This window comes from Eriocheir sinensis, chromosome 33, assembly GCF_024679095.1.
Source record: "Eriocheir sinensis breed Jianghai 21 chromosome 33, ASM2467909v1, whole genome shotgun sequence".
Taxonomy (NCBI): domain Eukaryota; kingdom Metazoa; phylum Arthropoda; class Malacostraca; order Decapoda; family Varunidae; genus Eriocheir; species Eriocheir sinensis.
The window spans coordinates 1,325,642-1,352,125 of NC_066541.1; the positions used below are offsets into that span (position 1 = coordinate 1,325,642).

At 42.7% G+C, this 26,484-nt stretch overlaps 1 protein-coding gene across 11 annotated transcripts in view; it reads right to left on the reverse strand.

Annotated features, from left to right (window-relative positions):
• Window positions 1-26,484, reverse strand: part of LOC127006504 (sodium/calcium exchanger 2-like) — a 188,795-nt gene that overhangs the window by 33,674 nt on the left and 128,637 nt on the right. For 6 of the 11 annotated variants that reach the window (XM_050876452.1, XM_050876456.1, XM_050876455.1 and 3 more), the window contains 5 exons: window positions 24,152-24,320; window positions 22,056-22,328; window positions 21,429-21,657; window positions 5,713-5,796; window positions 393-528 (listed from right to left, as the gene is read on the reverse strand). In XM_050876452.1, coding sequence (XP_050732409.1) covers window positions 393-528; window positions 5,713-5,796; window positions 21,429-21,657; window positions 22,056-22,328; window positions 24,152-24,320 — 891 coding nt within the window. The remainder of the gene's footprint in view (window positions 1-392; window positions 529-5,712; window positions 5,797-21,428; window positions 21,658-22,055; window positions 22,329-24,151; window positions 24,321-26,484) is intronic. The other 5 variants (XM_050876460.1, XM_050876458.1, XM_050876459.1 and 2 more) reach the window with 3 other exon arrangements.

Below are 26,484 nucleotides of genomic sequence, written 5' to 3' on the forward strand. Positions count from 1 at the left end.
CGTGCATAAACTATTTAGCATTTAGTTGTGATGCTATTTTCAATTTGGCATACTGGCCTCCTCTTACATTCACCTGTCCATGTTTTAGAACTTGCTGTTCACCCATGTTTGAGACACTGCTGTCCATTCTTAAATTTTACTCTTTCATTACGTTTTATACTTATTACTTACTTCTGTGATAGTTCAATGAAACTGTCAAAAGCTACTCAACAAAATGTAAATACTATATATAATGAGATTATGAAGTGTTAAATCATCCTAGTTTTGTGTGCTTTCCACCTCTAATGTACTGGGTCTGAAAACGGAAAAATATTGTCTCTACTGGAGTACGAAATACTGAAAAGCAAATGAATACATTTCACTTGTAGCTGAAATGTCACTGAAACACTCACTTGGAGGCGGCCAGCACGGCAGCATCCTCATCGGTGAGCCCCGGGTAGTTCTTAACCTCCTTGATGAACGCCACCAGCCCCTCGCGATCAAGACGCCCGTCACGGAAGTACTGCTTCTCCCGCAAGAATTTGTCCGCTAAAAAGTTACAACACAAGATTATTATGTGCCTCCACATCCTCTTGTGTGGTTGTGTGTGGAGTCACTGTGCTTTGAGCACACTGTTTTCCAGCTATTTTTCCTTATGCTTTCAAAATGTGTAAGTATTTGTCAGTGTTTACCAATTTGCTGTTTCCTTGATTTATATTTTCTTTTAGTTAATTACGTGCGCACGCATCCAGCATATTAGCTACATTGAAAATATGATGCCATCCGTCTCTATGGAGTAATGCACCTAAAATCTAAACAAACGAAATGTCACACAAAAGCAGATATTATATGTATAATATGTGAAGCTTGTTTCTCAACATAATAATTAAAATCTTTAAATGAACCATAAAAATTATGAGCCAAAACAACAGGTAACAATACTTTCGACATTCACAAAAATGCTGATGCTACAAGAATAATATATAAACAAAATCAATATGCGTTACCTTAGCTTATAATAAATTGCACACAAAACCATACATAATTTATATGCTTGCTGTATCAGCATCTTTCAGAAAAGCAAGAAATAAACATAAAAAGTAACAAACATTAGAAAGTTTTAGGGCATAGTGTCAAATACTGCATGTGAGCAAGTACATCACATAAAGCTACTTAAAATAACTATGAACAAAACTTTAAGGTATATACATACATGCTTACCCTGCATACGTTTACACAACCACTTACTGTCCAAATAGTATTATTCTCATATTAACAAGGTGGTACTCTTATTATGAAATAAAAGAATACAAATACTCATTACATCTATCTTTTTCATGATAGACATAATTACAATAAACTTTCTATCTACAAAGTTAACATGTAATTATTGCAAGGTATTGATCAAAATTACACATTTGAGAGTAACATTTCACAAATAAAATAATAAAGCACACATCGTTAATGTCTACATTCACATCTGAGTATAATTAACATTAACAAGCAAAGGTGAAGAAATTGGCCGCAAAATGACAGTTCATATGTCTTTCTAATGATTCGGCAAAATTACCATTACATTGTGCACTAAAACAACTTCACTTATACTCTTAAAACAATACTTTTATACACTTGCTATAAAAAAATTGTGGACCTGAACTTCATATCTCCTTTTTACAACTTTCTTAATTAAGAGGGACAGCATGTCGGAGGGATTTTCTTTTTCTGGTGTTTATCCCTTGGTCTGCCTCCTAATATCTTAAATAAATAAATTGCCTAACTCAGGGAATGGGTCTGCACTTAAAAGTGGGGAAAGAAGACCCTGTTGAACTTGATTTTTGTCTGATTTTGTAGAGACATCAGAGATATGGCTAGGGTACTCGGAAAAATTGGCACCGAAAAAATGGCACAGGAATAAATGGCACTGAAAAAATGGCACCGTAAAAAATGGGACCGTAAAATAAGTCACAAAGTTCAACGTTGGAAAAAATGGCCCACAAAAATATTTGCATGCTATGGTATGTGTTTCAATCACAGACTTACATAATAGACTGCTCGTCCCCTGTCTCCCTGTGTTGTGCTGAGTGACGCCGGCCTGGGGCCGTGGGTGTGCCCAGTTCATCCAAAACCGTCGACTTCACACACCTCACTCCCACCCTGTTTCCTGACCCCAACATTCATTTTTAAGAAAACTGAGACCCCCATCATCTTCCTGAAAAAAAATCTACATCACACTATCATAAAATTGTAACAATAATGTAAAAATACACATACGAAAATCAGAGTTAAATGAAGTAGGGATACACATTTTCTTGCACTTATTTCTCTTCAACTCCTAAGTACTCAGCTGGTTTTCGTCGCATCACTTTTATAAGTCTAAATCCTAAATCTGCACGCTTTTCTGCTTCTGATGATGTAGGATACGTTCCGAGGTAAAAATATACATAGGGTCAAAATCGCCTCCGAACATAAGTCAGGAAACATAGGTCAGGAAACAGGGTGGGAGTGAGGTGTGTGAAGTCGTCGGTTTTGGATTAATTGGGCACACCCACGGCCCCAGGCCGGCTTCACTCGGAGGGCCTTGGCGAGCAGTCTACTAGTAGTATGTATGTCTGTGGTTTCAATGGACCGTATTGGCTATACAGGCAGCGCCACATGTGGCCACTCTACTCGATCCAAGCTGAATTTTCCATAGAGTTCGAGGCTGTCTCAGGGATACACGGCTTGGAGCGGTGGCGGCACCAAGGCCTAGTATCCTGGAGGCAGCCTCAGACGTACTCAAGTACATAACTTGAGTTCTATGGAAAGTACTGCTTTGACAGTTCACTGAGTGGCCACGTGTGGCGCTGCCTGTATAGCCAATACGGTCCATTACTACAGGTATCAATTACGGGTTTCGAACAATTCATCATGAATATATACACCAAACTGCCTTAGCCATGGAAAAAGAAGCTCAGGGTCATTTCGTATCTCAAGAACATTGTAAAAGACTCATTCGGCATCACCAAACCGCCAGTCAACCTCGCGACCCTACAGCAGGGTTTTCCAACCCGGGGTAAATTACCCCAAGTGGGGTAATTTGGTCTTTTCTGTGGGGTAATGGGGTGACAGAGGGCGGTCAAGAAAAAAAAAAAAAAAGGAAAACCATGCCCATTGTGTTGGGTTATATTCAATAAGGAATGATTAAGACAAGCTAATTAAAGCTGTTCCTTTTAGTCAAAAGTTATTTGCTTTTCTGCAAAATATAAATAATACAAATGTATTGATAAATGGTTAAAGTATGGGTGATGCCGTGAGGCGTGTTAGACGTGTGAGGGACCGTCCGCTGACTTGTCTCGTACAAGTATTGGAGAGGTCACAGGGAGTGGGAACCCCAGAGATGCGAGCTGCTGCTGTCTGGTCCTACTGTGCGGCAATAGCAGTCAGTGGTAGTGACGGTGAGGTCATGTGTTCAACTTGGATGGGCAAGGTAAGTTTGGTCACTTTGTAGCTACTTTATTTTCTGAAATATTAAAAAGTGAATGCTGTGTCGATTTGAGTAACATTATTATTACAAAATGCGCGGCATTACTGAGGACAAAAATTGGTAAATGGCCCAGAATCATTCTTAAAGTAAAAGTTTGATGCAATAGAACGCTGTCTGTATCTTTATGTGCAAAGTGGTATTATGTGTAGTTGTGTATTACTACGCTACATATAGAGATAACAGGGTAGGCGGTGGCTGAGTGGTAGCGTGCTGGGTCCACATTCACCGCGTGATGGACGACGCGGGTTCGAATCCCCACGCTACCTCGGATTTTTCAGTCACCGCCGAGTGGCTTAAAACTACCCACATGCTGTTCTGAAGACCACCCATCAACCCGGACTCTAGAGGAAATCGTCCAAGTGAATCAAGAAGGGGTTCCGGGGGACAGCATGAGCCAAGAGAAGATGGCGCCACTATAAACACTTGCCTGCGTCATGACGGGCTGGGGCCGACTACCATCCAGGCCCCTCAAGAGAGCCTACGGCGCTATAGGTGTACACGGAAAAAAATATATATATATACGTACGGTATTGTGCAGCATAGCGTAGTGTAGTGTGACTGAGTTTAATGTAGTGCAGTGAGGCTGTGTGTTGTTGGTTGTGGTCTGGGTGGGTGTGATATGTAGTGTGGTGTGGCTGGGTGTGACGTGTAGCATGGTGTGATGTGGTGTAAGGCAAGGCTGGGTGTGATGTGTGGTGTGGCTCCGACTGGCTCGGTGTTATGTGGGATGTGGTGTAGCTTAATTAATGTTAGCGGTAATGAGGGAAGGTAGGCTGTGGAAAATGGGGTAATGGGTAAATAATGGTTGGGAACCCCTGCCCTACAGGAACTTATTTCAGGTGAATGGGCGTCAACTGGTGGACCAGAACCACAACCATTCCTGATATATGACAATGGTCCAGACAGTGACAACCGTATTATTGCTTTCGCAAGTGAACAGACTCTGCGACTGTTAGGGAGATCTGCCTCTGGATGATGGACGGAAATTTTGCCATGCCCCTCCTAAGTTCAAACAGTTGTTTGTCATTCGTATTCCTCCCGGAGACACTGCTGTCTCCGTTGTTTATGCATTCCTGCAACACAAGACCCAAGACACTTATGATTAACTTTTCAAGGCAGTTCTTAATAAATGTAAGGAATACCTCCAATATCAAGACCCTTTAACTTTAACTCGACAATCCGACGTGACCATTCGTTGTTGTTTCTATCATTTGACATAGTCACCGTGGAGAAAATTACAAGAGCTGGGGCTGTCTACTATCAACAAGGAAAGTGAGGCAATAAAGTTATTTTGTGGTATGGTAGAGTCTAGCATTTCTTCTTCTTGTTCTTGTTAAGGTGTTTCTGCTGGCATGAATTACCAAAAATAAATAAATAAATAAAATAAAACATGGAGCCTCTCGTCACCTACTTCGATCACATTTTATTATTATTATTATTTTGGGGGGGGTATTTCGTTGGGGATACAGACTTAATAACGGGACCGTATCGGCGTGGCCAAGGACGGCAAGATGATAATCCCGTGCCCCCCCCAGGCTATGCTCTAATATTCACAATTGATCTGATCTTAGGATGTGCTCTAGTAACCTTCTATATAGGATCAGAACGCCCCTGGGCTACACTTGTCTAGTGACCCCCTCTTGATAGATACCAAGCTACGCCACTGGTCCCGAATCAACACCAGTGGCATGCTGATAACTTGTTCAAATAACTTGTGCGCACTTGCTCGCGAGGCACACATGAGGGAAAACTTCTGTGGATGGTTAGATAAATAAATAGATAAGTTGGACAGGAAAATAATTAAGTACACAAATCAGATTAATGTAGTAGTCTGCACTAGGTAACCACACATGTAGTCGTGAGTGGTGGGGTATAGCAGTAGGTGTACATGGGTATAGCTATATCATCTTAGCAGCAGCAGCAGCACCAACAACAACAACAATAACAAAACAAACAAAACAAAACCCAATCCACGCGCTAGCCAGCCACGCTCATCAGGGCAGAACAGCTCTACGCGATCAACATAGGAAAATTTTTAAAAAGAATAAAAAAAATCCAATCCACGCATTAGTCAGCCACGCTCATCAGGGCAACAGTTCTACGTGTTTAACAAAAGACAAATGAAAAAAAAAACCAAAAAGCGCCAAAATCATACACAGACTGGGTTACAAGCGACGACTGCTCGGCTTTAACACAGCTCCTTCACTCACCGGGAACCACCTGGCTGCTGCCGGGCGCCCTCAGACCCAGACACGCCAGACAGCGGGCCGCTACGCCTTCCTCTACCGCCACGCCTGCCAGGACACACAGCTGTCATCATGCAGTCCCACATGATCCAGGGATGCACAGGTAACTTCCTCTAACTGTGATGTACAACAGGGAACTTACAAGTGCCCTGCGTTGTTCAACTTCGAGATAGTGGGACTTCCTTCTCGTGCGATAAGTTTACAGTCTTTCTCGATACAATTTAAACTTGCTATATATATATATATATATATATATATATATATATATATATATATATATATATATATATATATATATATATATATATATATATATATATATATATATATATATATATATATATATATATATATATATATATATATATATATATATATATATATATATCTTCCTTTTTAACATCTTTCCTGAGAAATAAGCTTCTGAACTCCTTCCGCTTGAGTTAAGCATTTTATTTCTATAATTGTTGACTTTTCTAGTCATCTTAGTTCGAAAACTTCCCATTGAATTAAAGAGCTTAAATTTCAACTTTTTCAACTCTTCCCTCCATGAAGAATTATTGTATACACATAAACTTAAATACATTATTAACCGCCCAGTGAGTGTAACCGCTCAGTTTCTAAAATACATTGTTTTCCGCGATAAAGTTGCGTTGCTGCTTCGTGGACCCCTAACTGGAGCAAGGATGTTTTTTTTTATTATTTTTTATGAAACTACTTCAAGGAAAGAAAACTGCTGAGACTCCTTTATACCTCCTTGCCCTTTAAGAACTTCTGTTAACTTATTCGGAACGAGAAAAAGGAGGGGGAAAGACAGAAAACTTCAGGGAAAGAATCAGGAAATGGAAATATCCGAGTTACCCTTCAGATGACCCTAATCCCATGGGAAGTGGTGGGAAGGGAAGTTTATGGCCCAAGACCCAGGAAAGTGCCAGATGTGCGGCCCTCTGACCGGCACCTCTCCTTCCCCTTAATTCCTCCTCCTCTTCCCCATTGCTTCCCTTATCCTTCTTTACCTCCTCCTCCTCCTAAACCTATACTATACTACTAGTGATTCTCTTCTCTAGTCGACGGTCCACCGCCAGCACATCTCGCCAACCCAAGCCTCGCAGTTAATGGGTCTTGGTCGCTCTGTTTTGCTCCCTGTCGAGAGCAATATAACACTTTTATGACTTCACCTAACATGAACATACGTAACCAGCTTTATGAGACGGCAGGAACATATGTAGTTAACTCGAGTCTCGCCTCTTGGTTGTATTTACATAGACTCTATAGGCCGTAATTAAGAGGGGAAGCAAGGAATCGGAAAGGATCCTCAGTGAAATCCTTTCTCTTCCTCCCACAGCACACTGCCCACCGGGCCCAACCCCTGCCACACCCTGTCTAGGAAAGGTCAAGGACGCCTCCCGCCCAATTCAGTCTCGCCTGTCCAAACACTCTGTGGCTGCGAGCAAAATATTCGTGTTTGTTTTGCGGCTCAGACTTGATTTCTTTTTCGCGCCTCTTCACTGCCTCTTTTGCGCATACGTCATGACGAGTAATGTTTCGTATCTTTTTATTTTATTTTATTTTTTTATCCCTGAAAGAACCCATTTTTTCATTTCTCTCCTATTTAATTCGTATTTTCTACATGAATCTCTCAAGAAATGTAGGCTAGAGTATGCATTACTGACCTCTTATATTACATCGATCGATATATATATAAAAAAAAAAAAAATCCAGTAAGGTCAAATGTTTTCTCTCCACGCGGCCTGTTTTATTTTTATTTTTATCATAACACTCATTTGTCTTTTTTTTCTTTTCTTTACAGTGTCGTGCATGCATGCTATTCAATCTTTGCAGCACACTAAGGAATGAAGCTAAATCCTGACGAACAAAAATTTGCGAAACTTTGTTAAATAATGGCAAATAAAGAAAAAATAAACTATTGCTTCACCGTCCAATGGAGTGCACGGCTGGGTCAACAAATATATGAAAAGTCGGAAACGCCTTCCGATCTTCCCAAGAAACGTATTCAAGCAAGATACGTGACGCTGGTGGGTCGCCAGTAGTGTGTGGCGTCCTGCCATGGATGGCTGTCCAGGGCGATAGCAGTGAACAGCAGACTTGCTGAGCACTGCGGGCGCAATGGGTGGCTGTTCGTCGACAATTGGGACCTCTTCTTTGGCAACGACGCCCTACGCGTGACGGACGACACTTGACGTTCAAGGGAGGGAGGAGCTCTCTCTCAGACTCTTGAGCGAGCTTGGTACCTGTACCCTTTTTTTTTTTGGCGTAGGGGGAGGGGGGAGGAGGGGGGAGGACATCATCTAGCTCATAATATAACCAGGCAGCAAGGAAGGGGAAGGAGAACAGAGGAGGAAAACTTCTTCATCTTCTATACTAACAGCAGCCTCAGATAGAGATAGAGAAACTAGACTATTCAGAAAAAAATGTTGAACATGATGACATAATAGCGATCACTGAGGATGGGACAGACTAGAATTTTAGAGATCAATTTCAAATATTTGAATTCAGATGTTTTACAAAGACAGAAGGGGCAGAAAGGGAGGTGGAGTTGCGCTATATGTTAAAGACTCACTTAAATGTTTAGTTAACAATTCAGTCAAAACTAACATGGATTCAGAATCAGTCTGGGTGGACGTTTACAAAGGGAAAGAAAAACTAACTCTAGGAGTTCTGTACAGGCCACCCAACCTTAACAGGCAGGACACGAGTATATTACTACAGGAGACTGGCAGGGCGAGTATGAGTAGAAATGTCTGCGTAATGGGGGACTTTAATTATAGGAATATAGACTGGGAAGACCTAGTGGGTGACCTGGAAGCCGAGGACTTTCTTGAAGTTATACAAGATAATTTCCTTAAGCAGGTAGTTACTGAGCCTACCAGAGGAGATAACATATTAGACTTAGTCCTAACCAATAATGGGAACTTGCTACGTGAGTTGGAGGTGGGCGGAGAGTTAGGAAATAGTGACCACAGAACGGTTCGTTTTAGCTTAGACTGGGCGGTAACCCGCGAACCAAACCCAGTGTTAGTGCCAGATTTCAGAAGAGCAAATTACGAGGGGCTTCGAAGACATCTTGAAGGGGTAAACTGGGATAATCTAGGGATTCATGAGGGCCAGAACTGCGGATTGGAGAGCCAGGAGAACCAGGTAGAAATGTCTTACAATAATTTAGTTAGAGTAATAGTAGAGGGGCAAGGACAGCATATACCACAGCGAACACTTAGAAAAGAAAACAATGATCCTAAGTGGATGACTCGTGGACTAAAACACGAGATTGGGTTAAAGAAGGGAATTTATCAGAAAATAAAGAATGGGGAAACACATCTCAGGGGCCGGTACGTCGAACTATCTAGATTAGTTAAGAAAAACACCAGGATAGCAAAAAGGAACTATGAGATCAAAGTAGCAAATGAGGCGAAAAGTAATCCTAAGGGCTTCTTTCAGATGTATAGAACAAAAACACGGGAGAAAATTGGACCGCTGAAAACAAACACAGGGGAGCTAGTAGAAAATTCCGAAAATATGAGCACATTGTTGAACGACTACTTCTTTTCAGTATTCACACAGGAGGATCGAACGACTATACCGGAAAGAGTTCAGGTGTACGAGGGCGGGGATGGCGATAAATTGAGGGATATAATCATTACCAGGCAAGTAGTTCAGGATGAGATAGATAAGCTTAAGAAGAACAAGTCGCCAGGTCCTGACGGGATATTTCCGAGGGTATTAAAGGAGCTAGGTGATATAATCAGTGACCCACTAACCGACATCTTTAAGATGTCGGTAAATACTGGCTATGTGCCGAGCCTATGGAAAGTAGCTAATGTGACGCCGATTTTTAAAAAGGGGGCAGGTCAGTTGCTTCAAACTATCGCCCAATTAGCTTAACATCGGTTATAGGCAAGATGCTGGAGTCCATAATAGCCAGGAACATTCGGGAGCATTTAGAGAAACATAGCTTAATTCACGACTCGCAGCATGGGTTCACAAAAGGTAGGTCATGCCTCACCAATCTCTTGTCCTTCTACAATAAAGTATTTGAGGCGGTTGACAGAGATGAAAATTATGATGTAATCTATCTTGATTTTAGTAAAGCGTTTGACAAAGTTCCTCACCAACGACTGTTGCTTAAATTACAGGCTCACGGAGTAGAGGGTAAAGTTTTGAACTGGGTCAAGGCGTGGCTTAGCAATAGGAAGCAAAGAGTGCAAATCAATGGTAAAAGATCTGACTGGGGATGTGTTACGAGTGGGGTCCCACAAGGTTCGGTATTAGGTCCACTTTTGTTTATTATTTATATCAATGACTTAGATACAGGAATTAGTAGTGATGTTAGTAAATTTGCAGATGATACCAAGATCGGTAGAGTAATTGAGTCGGATCAGGACGCTAGTATTCTCCAAGGTGAACTCAACAGATTGTATGACTGGGCGGATAAATGGCAGATGGAGTTCAATGTAGGGAAGTGCAGTATTCTGAGGTAGGAACAACCCCTCACATAACTATTGCTTAAATGACACTCTCATAAGTAGGTCTGGGTGAGAGGATTTAGGGTCTTAGTGAGCTCTGATCTCCGTCCAAGGGCACAATGCATTCAAGCTAGAAATCGAGCTAATAGGGTACTGGGATTTATTTCAAGGAGCGTAAGCAACAGAAGCCCCGAAGTCTTCCTCAAACTATATTTAGCATTAGTTAGACCTCATCTTGACTATGCGGTTCAGTTCTGGTCACCTTACTATAGAATGGATATCAAAATGTTAGAATCGGTGCAGAGGAGGATGACTAAGATGATTCAGGGGTTGAGAAACTTGCCATACGAGGAAAGACTCAAGCAGTTAAACTTGCATTCTCTAGAAAGGCGAAGGGTGGGTGGAGACATGATCGAGGTTTATAAATGGATGAAGGGCTTTAATAAGGGAGACATTCATAAGGTTTTGTTGGTAAGAGAACCGGGTAGGACACGAAGTATTGGGTTTAAACTGGATAAATTCAGATTCAACAGGGACATAGGCAAAAACTGGTTTACTAACAGGGTGGTGGATGAGTGGAATAGGCTAAGCAGTCATGTGGTGAGTGCAAATACAATTGTCACATTCAAAAAGACTAGATAAATTCATGGACAGCGATATTAGGTGGGGTTAGATACAAGGGAGCTTAGGGTCAAAGGAGCTGCCTTGTACAGGCCTACCGGCCTCTTGTAGACTCCTGCGTTCTTATGTTCTTGATGAGAAAAAAAAAAACACTCAGACCCTTCCGACAAATGTATCCCACTAACGTGGAAGAAAAAAAAAGCGAACTAAACTCTCCTACGAGCACGACATTCCTCACAAGAGGACAACCTGTTTTCTTTATTTTAGCATTTACTCCCTCTATGTTCTTTATTTTAGCTTATCTTTTTAACAACTGGAAACTTCATATCTCATCTCTTACTAAATCAGCTTCCTCGAGGCTGGGCGTTCTGTACCGTCTCTGCCAGTTCTTCTCCCCCGCATAGTTGCTGTCCATATACAGGGGCCTTGTCCGCCCTCGTATGGAGTATGCATCTCATGTGTGGGGGGGCTCCACTCACAGCTCTTCTGGACAGAGTGGAGGCTAAGGCTCTTCGTCTCATCAGCTCTCCTCCTCATACTGATAGTCTTCTACCTCTTAAATTCCGCCGCAATGTTGCCTCTCTTTCTATCTTCTATCGATATTTCCACGCTGACTGCTCTTCTGAACTTGCTAACTGCATGCCTCCCCCCCTCCCGCGGCCCCGCTGCACTCGACTTTCTACTCATGCTCATCCCTATACTGTCCAAACCCCTTATGCAAGAGTTAACCAGCATCTTCACTCTTTCATCCCTCACGCTGGCAAACTCTGGAACAATCTTCCTTCATCTGTATTTCCTCCTGCCTACGACTTGAACTCTTTCAAGAGGAGGGTATCAGGACACCACCGCCCGTATTTGATCTTGCTTTCGGCCCCCTCTTTTGTTTCTTTTTTAGGAGCAGCGAGTAGCGGGCTTTTTTTTTATTATTGTTTTCTTTTTTGTGTGTGTGCCCTTGAGCTGCCTCCTTTGTTGTAAAAAAAAAAAAAAATAAATAAAAAAAAAAATAAATAAAATAAAATAAAAGACTAAACTATCCTTCGAGCACGCCATTCTCCACAACAGGACTCTGCTTTTCTTCCACCGCCGCCACAACCTCCGAACACAGGACTCGGGGCGGGGAGGAGGCACACACACACTGTATCTATACATCAGGCGAGTCACGCTCACGTTCGCGCTGCCTCGTCATTAAGAACTTTTTTGAGGCCTCGAAATAAATAATGAATGGTGCGTGGAGCGAGAGGGAGGACGCACAGGAGGATGATAAACGAGTGATGCTGAAATGCTACATAAATGTGCCTTAATAATTATACGGATTCGAATAAATACGTACATGGCTATGTAAATAAATACATACATGACCTGATACGAAGTGTATACGAATGAATGAATCAATAATGAAATAGGTAACCAAACACACACACACACACACACACTGACAGAGAGAGAGAGAGAGAGAGAGAGAGAGAGAGAGAGAGAGAGAGAGAGAGAGAGAGAGAATGTTGCACTAACCCTAATGCTTATCGCGTCCCGTTCAGCGTCCGCCGCGTGGTTTAAGCGGTCTGTAATCGTGATACTGTGGGGGGCCGATTCACCGCGCCGGAATTTCCAGAACCTGATGCCCCGCTGCCGGGACACTCCTTGTGTTATTCTTTTACAAAAGTGCGGTGGGGTACGTATCGTTGCTTTCTGTCATGACTGCTCTATACTAAACACTGAATCTACTCAAGTTTGTTATCTTTTCGCGTAACTTCTATCTTTCTATACATTCCATTTTTTTTTTTTAATTTCCTTTAGCATTTCATAAATTAGTTTGTTCGTTTATTTCACTCTTCCTTCTTAATTAAATTCAGTGCAGTACAACATTCCTACTTGAGCGACGAAGTCAACAACACACCAACGTTAACGGCTCATTTTGAATTAGAGATTTTCTCAAGCGCCTCCGTGGTGTACTGGTTAGAATGAATAGTAACGAATCCGCGGTGTCCGGCGCATAGTCCACCCATCTGTCCATTTTTCCTTTCGGGCTGGTCGGTAAATGGGAAAACCTGGGAAAGATCAAATGTGTTAACCCATATTTCAGACAGCCTGTGTCCAATGGCTAAAGTGACGGAAACGAGCGATGATTCATCGCGCACCAACAACGCGCGCTCCAACTTTACTAGTTCAAGGATTCCCTTCCGAGGATGACACTTCTTGGCTTTGATACACTCTCAGGGTGGTGATATTCCTTCATTAACGACCCGAATATTACCTATTTTTCGAGGTTAGCTATTTTGAGTGCAGCAATATTCCTATACTAAACATACAATCATCTTGGTATATTTATACGCTAATGACATTTCAAGGTTAATGTTGATATCAGGATTATTACAGTCCCTCATAACGATACACATTTTATCCGCGCGGCATTTCTAATTAACAATACTATCATTTGATTATACTCACGTTATTAGCGTCTCCAGTTAAGTGCTACTCCAAGAATAACGACGGGTGGTGCAACGCATTCTCTCGAATTGATCTCGCGAAGTTGTTTGCCAAAGCTTCATTTTTCCTCTCCGTTAGCCTTTTTCTTATTTGCGCTTTCCTATCCGTCTAACTCTATCTCTTTTCTCTCTTAACCCTCTTCCTCACATTTCCATATCTATTTTCTTCCCTGTTTTCTTTCTTAACTTTTCATCCCATTCCAAATTTTTATGTTAATAATTTCTCTCGGCTCCTCTTCCTTTTCCTCTCATCTTTCCTATCTTTCCACTTTCTCCTCCTAACCAGCTATGCTTAGCATTTCTCCTCCCCTATACATCCCCTTCCACCTTCCTCTAAGCCTGGTCTCTACTCATTATTTCACCTTTTAATTTCCCGAGATCGAAAAGCCTCCTGTTGCTCCCCCACTCTCCAATCAATGTTTGATCGCGTCTGTTGATGGGGCCGCTTAAACTACCCTTTATCTCTGCTCCTCTCTTCCTCTTTCCTACACTCCCGCCTGGTTACCCTTATTATTATTCTCTTCCACCTCCCACCTACCTTTTATCTTCCTTTTATTTCCTTTCATGCTTCCTTTACTTCCTTCTGTATACCGCTTATTATTCTCCTCCTCCTCCTCCAATCTACCTTTCATCCTCCTCTTTTTATTACCTATCTTCCTCTATCCCCTTTAATTCTTCTCATTCCCTTTCTCTCCTTTACGCTTATATCCACCTCATCCCCTCATTCCTCTCCTCCCCCTCCTCGCCTCTCTCTCCTAGCCAGCACTTATCAGAATTCTCGATGGCCGCTAATGAAATGGATCTCCACTCGACTTTAAAGTTCCCCATTTCCCTTCATTAGTGGAAAGCGAGTGAGCACAATCCCCCGGCGGCGGCCTTGGTCTCGCGCGGGGGGCCGGCGGGTGGGAAATCTGGTAATGGGAAAGGGATGTATACGGGAGACTCCTTTGTGCGTTCGTTTCCGTCGCCAAGGCTCAGGTTATAAACAAAGCAAAGGAGGGGTGAGGGTGTTGGCTACAGTGGGAGAGGGTAGGGAGGTGCGGGTGTTTGGTAGAACAAGACACGGGAGTTTGCGAGTGGTAAAATGAGAGGAAGGAAAGGAATAAGGAAAGTTGGAAAGTTTCGTTTAGTCGGCGCAACATCTGTGGTCACATGCCGGGGGAAATAAGGATGTACAGTAGAATGAGAGCGGGGAAGATAAGTGTAAGGTAGAATGGGAGAGAGGGGGATAAGGGTGTAACGTATATTGTGAGAGAGGGAAATGAGGATGTATACGATAGAATGAGTGAGAAAAATATTGAGTTCGGTACAACGGAAGTGATGGAGATAAGGGTGAACGTAGAATGAGAGTGAGGAAGTGAGGGAGAGAGGGAGATAAGAGTGTATAGGGGAGAGGGCGCTTGGTACAGAATGGGAGAAGGGAGTAAGACTGTAAGAATGGGTTTGGTAGACTGGGAGGAGAGGTAAGGGTGGTCGAAAGGGAGAAGAGATGGTAGAATGTTTCGGAGAATGAGGAAGAAAAGGGAACGATGGTGTTTGGTACAATTCAAGAGGGAAGGAAAGGAGACTTGGTAGAAGAGAGGAATTAAGGTGTTTGATGAAATGGTTGAGGGAATGTAAGGGTGTAATAGACAAAACATATTCCGTTCAGACTAACATTACAACTAAGCCCCGCCCACCGCACCCCGACTACCACCAATCAGACTTAACCTTCCAGCCCCTACAAGAATGGGAGAGATGTAGGTGTGTGTATAAGGCCGGGGAGGTAAACTTGTGTCTCTGAGAGGTAAGAGGAAAATGTGTGAGTGTGAGGCGAGGCATGAGTGTGAGGTGAAGGTGCTGCTTGAGGCGTGTGTTCAGTGCTTTGATATTCTGAGGGGGAAATGGTGCGGGATAGGATCAAACGTTATACAAAAATAATCGAGTTTTCGTGGTATTAGGACATTAGCACTAAGCAAAACGCTGAGCCAAGGTAGAAATCATCAAGAATTTAAAAGTTGAAAACACAGGCCCCGATTTCAGAAATTAAGAAAACAGCCTGGAATTTAAAACGGAAATATAAACATTGAAAGAAAACACTGACAAAAAGGGAAAGAAATATCTCCTTCACCCCTTCCCCGGCAGAAACAAATGGAAGTCGCGAGTGGAAGTTTTGAATAGACGGGATGAAAACTGTGGGAGCGACGTTCTGGGTTAGGTTGTTTGTTTTTTCATGGTTTTATTTATTTATTTATTGGGGAAGGCACGAGGACGCTTTATTTTTTTTTTTATAATTTGTTAAAGAAACTGAATGAAAACAGCGCATATTAGTCGTGTAAACTGTGGCAATAGTAAGTTCATAAATTGAGGTTTTACAAATTTATGAATAGATAATGGCTCATTTACATTCAGATATCAAGGCATTATCATTCTAAAGACAATTTTTTTCCACCTTTTCAACTAATTTGTATAATTTTTTTGGGCATGACTGGCATTGCCAATTTGACTAAAATGAAGAAAGTGAAAAAATAAACTTTTCTCCGCATCTTTCACACTAATTACTTCCTTTTCCCCAGAGTGCGTGACATTAAAGCTAAGCGACAGCAAGGATAAGCTAGTCAGTATGCACACGACAAACCTCCAACGGCGGAACTTGGGGATTGCGTGACTTAATTCCGGAGAGCAGATGACAAAAGAAAGAGAAAGCGTTCTGAGGAAAGAAAGGGCAGTAGCGACGGAGGAAAAGAGGGACGGAAGGGATCAAGCAGGCAGACATCATACAAAACGAAGCAAGAACACAAAGAGGAAGCTAAGAGAGAGGAAAAAGACAATACGGAGAGGTGGAGTGAGTGAGAGAGGAAGGAGTGAAGCGGGGAACAGGCAAAGGGACACAGGAAGGGAAGAGTAACCAAGAGAGGAGAGAGAAAGAGGAAAGGACGAAGAGAGGGAGGGTATGAAGAAAGGAGCGATGATGGGCGACACAAGGCAGACACAATAAGGAACGAAGGAAAAAATAATTAAGAGAATCAGAAATGAAAAGGAAGAAAGCATAACATAAATAGTGACCGCCAGATAGGTAGGAGAGAACACGAATAAACGGTGAGAGGAGGGGTGAAAGGAACGGAGGGAGGGAGGGAGGGAAAGGCGGAAGGAGGGAAGGAAGGAGGAAAGAGCGACACAATGGGACTATCTGGATAAGCGACTTGCTTTGTCGGGTGGGAAAAATTCTGAAAACCCTGAAAATGCTCCTAGGAGAAAAAATATCTTTCCTTCCCCATTCAACAAGTTTCCCATTCTCCCTCCCATTAGTTTTGCCTTTTACTTTCATTATTATTATTATTATTATTATTATTATTATTATTATTATTATTATTATTATTATTATTATTATTATTATTATTAGTAGTAGTAGTAGTAGTAGTAGTAGTAGTAGTAGTAGTATCATTATTATTATTATTCATCCTTAATTAACGGACTATTCTTCTTCTCTAATATTTACCCACTCGCGTTAAAATTCCGTGGCATTCTCGCTTTACATATTAATAAGCGCGTCTCTCTCTCTTTCTTTTTTTTCTCTCTCTCTCTCTCTCTCTCTTTCCATCGACGACAACAACAAGAGTATGAACCATCCCACACCTTCCTGCCACTCCTCAAGGTTGTTCGTCTCTTTAACGCAGGTGTCCAGGTAACTTTTCCCCGTCCCGCTTTATGCAACGCTAATTAGTGGTTCTTTTTGATTAAGGTTACCTGCCGGAAGTGCAATATTCTCCCCAACCTTCCTTGCCTCATTACTGCGACGAGGAAAGGGGAGGGGAAGGGCGTGTAAGACTGTTCGTGGAAGTCAAAGTGTGTAGGTTACCCGGAGAGTTCTTTGTGGCATAATTAAAAGTGACACAATATGACAACGAGGGGATAAGATTTTTCGCTCTGGTGAAGTTGTGTGCTGGAGGATGTTCGGTTTTGACAACGCTCTACATGCGGTATACGCATCACATCACATCACATCACATCACATCACACCACACCACACCACACCACACCCACACCATCCACGAACATGAAAAAAAGTTGATCTTATTGAATTCAGATTTTTTTTTTATTCATCCTTTCTGCATTGTCAGTCAGTAAGTCAGTCAGACATGGAAAACTCGTCACGGATTACGTACGAAAAAATACGTATATATATATATATATATATATATATATATATATATATATATATATATATATATATATATATATATATATATATATATATATATATATATATATATATATATATATATATATATAAATATATATATATATATATATATATATATATATGACCCGTGCCTAAAACCTATACAAAGGGAGTATTGGACTGGCATGCTGGATAGGGTTGTGCTCGTAGCGCGTTGGTGGTCTGGTTTAGTGTGGCGTTTGTGATGGTGTGGTGTGGTGTGGTGTGGTGTAATGTTCGTGGTGTGGTGTTTGTGGTGTGGTGTGATGGAGTGTGGTGTGGTGTGGTGTGGTGTGGTGTGGTGTGGTGTGGTGTGGTGTGATGGAGTGTGGTGTGGTGTGGTGTGGTGTGGTGTGGTGTGATGGAGTGTGGTGTGGTGTGGTGTGGTGTGATGGAGTGTGGTGTGGTGTGGTGTGGTGTGGTGTGGTGTGGTGTGGTGTGATGGAGTGTGGTGTGGTGTGGTGTGGTGTGGTGTGGTGTAGGCAGTGCAGTGTTTTGGGGTCATGTTCGCGATGTAATGTAATATATCGCCGTGTTGCTCTGTGTTGCGTGACTTTCTATTCAAGCTGAGTACCTGGAACAGACCAAATTATGTAACGCTGTGCTTCGTGTTGTGACGCTCAGTTGTGTTGTGTTGTGTTGTGTTCGGCTGTGTGGTTCTGACGCGTCCAGGAAAGTTACAGTTCGAGGATAACAAAAATAACTAAATGTGGAATGACAACGACATGAAATTTTTTTGGTGTTAAATGAACGATAAATATTCGATAATTACGTGATGTACTGCTCTTCTTCGGCCTGTAGCGTGCGGTTGGTGTATGGTTTTCTGTTCAAGGGAGACTGTTAGAGAATATTACGTGAAATAATATACTTTTGGGACGTGGTGGAGAGCTTTTCTTATAAATTTCTAAACAATGCTGGAGAAAAAATGTTGCGCTGGGCTTAACAAATAAGAACAATGCCAAGAACAATGATCTACTCTTTCTTTTAGTACTTGCCCCCTCTTCCTCCTCCCTTTCCTTGCTTCCTGTTCCCTTGCTCTCTCCTCCTCCCCATCCTCGCCTTTGTTCTCGTTTTCCTCGTTCTACTGCTCATTTATATAATTTCCACTTCCTCTAGGCTTAAAACGTTTTCATTATTCCTTTCACCCTGGTGTTTCTTGAAGTGCATTGCCTCTTTCCCTATGTACAATTCAATTAATGGTTATCTTTCTTTTCTTTTTCTTTTGGATCTACCTCTTACGTCCGTACACTTGCCAACACACAATGTTCCCCCCTCTACCACTTCCCTATTTCTTTGGTCTACACTTTTCATGATCCGGGAGCTTCATTTCTATTGGTCGTAATTCACTGTTACTTGGCCATTCTGGTCTCTACACACCAACCCGGCGCCACACACACACACACACACACACACACACACACACACACACACACACACACACACACACACACACACACACCTCCCGTGGCGCAACTGGTTAGAGCGCTGCACTGCCAGGCTTCACGGTCTGACAGTGCGGCGGTTCGAGCCCGCTCAGGCCGGATTCTTTCCGTTGACTAGGAGTGGTTACTGTCCCCCCTTGAGCAAGGGGGATGGGGTGTGTGGTGTGTGAGGTCCTGGCAGTACCCAGAGATCGACGATAAAGAGCACTTGCTCATGTCGGAAGGATACCTGCTGGCGATTACGAGTCCAACACGTGATCAGGCCGTGGTGAATAACACACACACACACACACACACACACACACACACACACACACTACTTTGTTTTTAAAAGCCATCAGCGACTTAAGCGCGACCACTGCAGTTGAAATGCACCCAACCACTGACGCCTCGCCGTAACTCCTTCCGCGGGCACAAGTTATAAAAGCATTTAAATTTCCAGACCAGCCCACCCAACAGCAACAGCAACAATAACAACAGCACGAAGCGAAGGAGAGGAGAATACGTAATGCAGAAGTGGAGGATTAACATGCAAACGACGGAAGGAAAGGAAAGGAGTGGAAAGAGGAGTGGCAGGAAGGGGAAAATATAGAAACAAGAGTGGGGAGGAGGAGGAGGAGGAGGAGGATCAGATAGTGAAAAAGAAGTTTGGATAAGAATAGCACAACATGGAGAAATAAATGTAATTCAAACGAGGGAACGGAAGGAGTGGAAGGAGAGGAGGGGACGGAAAGGAAGTAGAAACGAGTAGGGAGGAGGAGGAGGAGAGAAATGGATAGGAGCAGCACAAAATGGAGAAAGAAATGTGATGCAGCAGGAAGAGGAGGAAAAGACGGCAGGATGGTGTTGAGGGGACGCGAGGGATGGGAAACTGAACAGACGTGGGCAAGGAGAGAAAACGTGGAAGCGAAGACCAGAGTGAAGTGTTCAGGATGCTGGGCGCAGAAATAGGTTAAATATGAAAAGGAAAGGAATAAGGAAGAAATAACAAGTAGGAGTTGATGGAGGTGGAGGAGGAGGAGGAGGAGGAGGACGAGGAGAAGGAGGAGGAGGAGGAGGAGGAGGAGGAGGAGGAGGACGAAGAGGAGAAATAAGTGGAAAAGTAAATAATAAGAGGAGGAAGGAAAACAGACATTTGGGATATGCAGGAGACAAGACGTGACAGATTAAAGGACGCGATGCATGACTGGCGTGTCCTTGCAACGTACAAGCACGAGTGTGACCTGCGGGGTGAAGCATCATTACAGCGTGCGTGTTGCAGGCGCGGCGGGTTGTTCACTGTGCGGGCGTGAAGTTAAAGCAAATGTGGATACTTGTAAAACTCTTAAGATACCTCAAGCTGCTGATATTTCGTGAGGAGAATGTACGAGCTAAACGTGATCGCTCATAAGAACAGAGAACACTAGCGCTTAGCCTCAGCAAGTCTAAACCTCTGCTTATACATAACTTGTACACCTTATGACAGTTTGTTCAACTTAGTATGCGGAGTTAAGTCACATTTTTTGTGTATTTTGTGGTGCAAAATCAAAACTTTTTTTTTTCCAGTTCGGTTAACGCGACCATCGAACACCTTGGCGGACATGTAACGTCCAAAGGTGTGCGATGGTTGCCTGCACCTGCGGCTGAAAAGACACGTCATCTAGAACATCAACATCAATTGTGTTCAAGTTACGATGGGTGAGGCTCTACAGACACCTGTACGTCTATCACCTGTAATCCATACCTTGCAGGTATTTCCTCTGGGCTATAATTACAAGGGAAAAAAGGGTTACATCATGTCTCAATGCATCCAAAATTAGTAAGGTGAAACATCGTATAATCACAATGTCATCAGATTATAAAGTACACAATGCATTAAGTTAATCATTCAAAAATATTTACATACACATTCACATGCTGCTTCAAGACCTGAATTACTGGTCTACACAATATTATTTGCAAGATAATAAATTAAGCAATCATGAACAGATCCCATAGCAGTTAATTCAGTCGAAAGGTAATCAGCGTTACTAATCACTAATCATTACCAGCTAAACTAGTCCAGCTCCCTCGTGGCCACACTACCTCGCCCAGACACACTACGGCTGCCTAGGTTAAGGAGGCTAAGGTGAGAGTTGATCATAAAATATTATTTACAGTTCACACGCTAGAGGGCGGAGTGGAGGGCGGTGGTGGGTGTTACGTTGTTACGGCGACGTGCAGGAGGGTGATGTTACGGCGTTACTGGAAAGTGAAGGGTTGGTGGTGGGTGAGGGGACGGGCGTTTGACACCAAAGTATCTGGGAGGAAGGAGCAGAGAGTGGCCAGACAACCCCAGCAGCAGAGGACAGGAACAACAGGCAGGAAGACACCCCCATCCCGGCGCAATCACCGCCACCACCATCACCACGTCAGGAGCACACAGAAGAAACACAGACAACTGAAACGGAAAAAACTGGAACGCTTGACTTACTCTCACCTGGCTGGAAATTGCCAAGTTCAATCTGTTTACTCGTATCCGTCTTGTTGGGGACGCCAAAGAAATTCTTTTCTGCCAGCCACGCGAGTAGCACCAGGGCGGGGAAGAGGACGAGCGTCACCACCGCCTCCCATATCTCCACCTCGCCCGGGGACACCACCACCACGATGATGAGCAGCCACAGGTACGCCACCACCGAGAACACCGCTGTCACCGCAAACACCTGGGGAAAAGGGACACCTGAAGGAGGAGGTACGAATGGGAGAAATGGGTTAACCTGGCATATAATACATAACCTGGACGATGTAAATCTTGTGAAGAAGACGTTTACAAAAGACACCTGAAGGAGAACAGAGCACATGGCAGAGGAGTATTTGTTTGGCAAGGGGCAGTCGTCTGGTAGAAAAGAAACATATGAGAAAAAGAAAAAAAACAAAGGGAAAGGGAGGCGAGAGGGAGGACAAAATGCCAGGAAGAAGATAATACGACCGTGTAAAGAGTAAGATAAAACTCGCAGCATGGCTTCACAAAAGGAAGGTTATGCTTCACCAAACTACGTCTAGAGAAAACTTTGGCATCAGGGCACAACTAGGATCAATCTCAGAAACACATGGCACCGACCTTTATGTCCTTAATCCTTCGGATCTCGCCCTTGGGAATAAACATGACACACACGGCGCTGATGACGAAGAGGTTGAAGGCCGCCGAGCCGACGATGGTGCCAGGGCCGAGCTCTCCCGAATCGAAGTTGAGTCCAATGATCTCAATGATGGACAAAAGGATCTCAGGAGCGGAGGAGCCCAGGGCCATCAGGGTAAGGTTGGCTACGGCGTCACTCCAAATTCTCACCTCAATGATTTCCGGCTCATCCTCCTTCTCTGACGTGAGGTACACCTGTTGAGAAGGCATTACAGGACAGGTGTAATTGAAGCCATGGAGTCTTAGATATAAGTCTTATAAGTCTTGGGGGGTGGGGAGAGGAAGGGTGCGTGCGTGGGTGTTGTGTGTGTGTGTGTGTGTGTGTGTGTGTGTGTGTGTGTGTGTGTGTGTGTGTGTGTGTGTGTGTGTGTGTGTGTGGTGTTTGTGTGGTGTGTGTGTGTGTGTGTGTGTGTGTGTGTGTGTGTGTGTGTGTGTCCGGGGGTGGGGGGGGAGGGGGAGTAGGTGAATTGGTCGGTGCAGTAGTATAGGGACAGTGGGGTAGGTACTGGCGTTGTGGGCTACCGCGTGCGAATTAATGCTAAAAAAAGGGTTGTGTGTTAAGCTGGAAGCTGGATAGATTGCATCCACTTGGCTCATTTTTCATTTGTTTCTATATTTTTACTACAGCTCCCCGTCACCCACACTTTTTTTCCTCATGTTTTTGCACTTTTCTCTCCCATCGGCCACACTTTTTTTTCTCGTGTTTTTGCACTTTACAACTTTTTTACTTCGAATCCACTTCCTTGTCTCGCATCTTTCCTTCCTCTCCCCTTCACATGTATCCCTGCCTAAACCTTTTCTTTATCCACCATTATTCACTTCCCTCCTCATAAACGCCTCGCCAAACACGTCCTCCCAGGGGCTTATTATTTCATTTTCTTTGCCCACTTCATGCTATTCCTAAATCTCTTTAGTAACAATCCTCTATATCACCGCTTCATCTATCCAGCTAACACTTCTTTAAGACCTGTTTGCTTCCTTTCTCACCAGCACTCCCTCCTTTATTCAGATGCTTTCTACCTTCCAATATCATCTACACATTCTTTGACTTCCTCTCTGACCAGCATTTTTTTCCTTTAAGTAAATTCGACTTGCCTTCACATTCTCCCTCTCTTCCCTGCAGTCATTCTTTCCTCTACCTCCTCATTCTACCTAGCACTGCGTCCTTCCCCTCCAATTAATGTTCTTTCCATGACCTTTCTCTCGCCCATACCATTCTTTTCCTGTCACGCAAGACTTCTTTTACCCCGAAGCTCCGTATACTTTTTCTTCCCTTCCTCCCCACCCAATTTCACCAGCCTCTCCTTCCTGTAGCTTTTTCTTTCTTCCAGTACGATACCCTTTCTTCCTTTACTCTTCCCAGGTAAACAATATTCTTTTCCATTCCTTGTAGTTATTGCTCCACTCATTTTTCCCTCCTCTTCTCTCCCGTTTGCATTTCCCGTTTATACAATCACTTATTTGCAACACGTTCTTCATAGCCCTTCTAACTTCAAACGCATATAAAATCCTTCTCTTTCGTTTACTTCATCTCTTGTGTCCTCTCTAAAACGAGTACGCGTGAAGAACATTTGTATCTTTTCTTTGTTATCAGTTCATCGCATCTACATATCCCTTATACGCCTTCTTTATCCCCCTTTAAATCCTCCAACATTCCCTCAGTTTTCTTAATTCCTTTCGTGCCTCTCTTCTAAAAGGAGTATAGGTATTGAAAAGAGTTGTATCTCAACACATTTTTATACTTTCCAAATCCTTCTTTTATCCTCCTCTTTCACTCCCCTTAAAAGCAAATCTATCCATTGCAAATCCTTTTCATCCACCTCTTTTACTCCAGCACATTTATCCCTTGCAAATCCTCCCTTTTCTCCTCTTTCACTTCAATAGCACATTTCTCTCTTGCAAATCATTCTTATCCTTCTCTTTCACTCCATGAGCACATATATCCCTTGCAAATCTTCCTTATCCTTCCCCTTTACTCCCTCCGACACTCTCCGAGCAGTCTGTGCGACCTTTCTGACCTTTCTCGTTTTGCTGGTGATCTTTTCAATGGAGCCCATGAAGATGTCGGCGATGATGGCCACGCCGAGGAAGCAGTAGAGCAGCCCCAGCAGGTAGAGGAACGCGCGCAACTCCGACGGCCACGTGTACTCCGACCACAGGGGAAGGAGCATGCCTCGGTCCGCACACCTGGCACGGAGAGGAATGGTTAGCGGCTATCAGGTGGGGGACTGCTACTGATGCTGCGACTACGATTACTGATGCTGCAACTGGTGCTGCTGCCGCTGCTGCTGCTACTTCTACTCCTACTACTACTTCTACTTACTACTACTACTACTACTACTACTACTACTACTAATAATAATAATAATAATAATAATAATAATAATAATAATAATAATAATAATAATAGCAACAATAATAACGATAATAATAATAATAATAATAATAATAATAATAATAATAATAATAATAATAATAATAATTATTATTATTATTATTATTATTATTATGATAATAATAATAATGACAATGACAATGACGATGATGATAATAATAATAATAATAATAATAATAATAATAATAATAATAATAATAATAATAATAATAATACATTTAGCCAAGTCGCAATGCATACAAACTTAGGCCAGTTGTGGAGCAGGATCAAATATATTAAAGATGAAGTTAAATCAGAAGATGTACACAGCTTCTAACAAAAACAAAAAAAAAAAAAAAACAGAAGAAACACGTACAGCTATGTTGAACTTGAGGGACCGTGGAAGTAATATAAATCTGGTAGGAATCACGTGGAAATCATGTGGAGGACATAATGGAAATCACGAGGGAAGTTGAGAATGTTGTGGTAAGAAAGAGAAAAAAGAAGTGGAATAATTTAAGTGTAAATCTTGCCTAAAATGCTACTTTGCATACTGCCCTAAGAGGACTACAGGAGAATGACAAGGAGAATATGGACATGGCTTAGAAGACTGACGAAAAGAAAAAAGAAAAAAAAAAAAAGCAGGTGGAGAGTCTTGTAACAGTTAGGTTAAAATCAACAAGAATATTACTAAATAACTGGATATATAACAACTGAAACCAAGTGTGCCAGGTAAAGTTGTGTAAGAAGGTAAAACCGCTTGCAAATAAGAATGTGAGAAAGAAAGCACAGTGCGTTAAAGTCAGAGGGTCTCGTAGTCTAGGTCAAGGTCAGACCGGAATTCTAATGTAAATAAGGTAAAAATAAAGTTATAACCCGATACTTCTGCGCCATAAAGGGTGTTGAAGAGCAAGAAAAAACATGTGTAAAAATATAAATAAATCTAAGCCGGGTGGGGGTAAAAAGATAAAATAATAATAGCCTAAGCGACTGCGCCTGCGCGTGGAAACAGTAAACAGGATAATGACGGTAAAAGCAAATTTGGGGCATGCACTATAGCTGCGCGTGGCCTCGGTGTTCATCTCCGTCCCATTGGGCCTTGAGCCTGAGGTGGATATAAACACATTACCCCGGGACACAGGGCAGTGCAGCATCCGGGTTGCCACAGTTTACCTTCTCCAGATTTCCCCAGGTACCTATTTATCGACCAGCCCGGGAGGGAGGATGAAGAGCTGAGAATCAAGGAGCACAGGTTTGTATTTCCTCCTGCCTGCGACTTTAATTCCTTCGAGAGGGAAGTATGAAGACACCACTCCCTCCGAAATTGATCATGTCATCTGACCACTTCACTTTGTTCTTTTTTGTGGAGCAACGCTTACAGGCCTTTCTTTTCGTTATTTGATTTTAACCTTGATATGCTTCCTTTGTAGTGAACTAAATAATAATACAGCGATGTGTTAACCGGATGGTTGTTGGAAAAACATTACATAAAAGGGCCAGGAATGGCAAAGTTTGTCACACTAAATTAGAAATACATAATCATCAGCCATTTATTAGTTCCTTGCAGGATGCAAACGCTGAGTAAAAAAATCATTCAGATTCGATGTTTTGACGTTGAATATTGCCATAAAAGGATGGAACATAAAAAAAAAGAAATCAAGAAAAACAAAACACGTAAAAAACGACCCAGGTGAAATTAATAGTATAACTTGCCTACAATGCTACTTTGCAAGCTGTCATAAAGACTAGCGCAGGATGACAGGGAGGAGCAGGTCACGGCCAAGAATATTAACGAAAGAAGGGGAGTAAGACCAAGACCGAAGGGTTGTTAGGTCATGAACGCCAAGGTCACAGTTATAGGGGAAAAAGTATGCGTGACGGTAATGAGAGAGAGAGAGAGAGAGAGAGAGAGAGAGAGAGAGAGAGAGAGAGAGAGAGAGAGAGAGAGAGAGAGAGCGTGCGTGCGTGCGTGCCTGC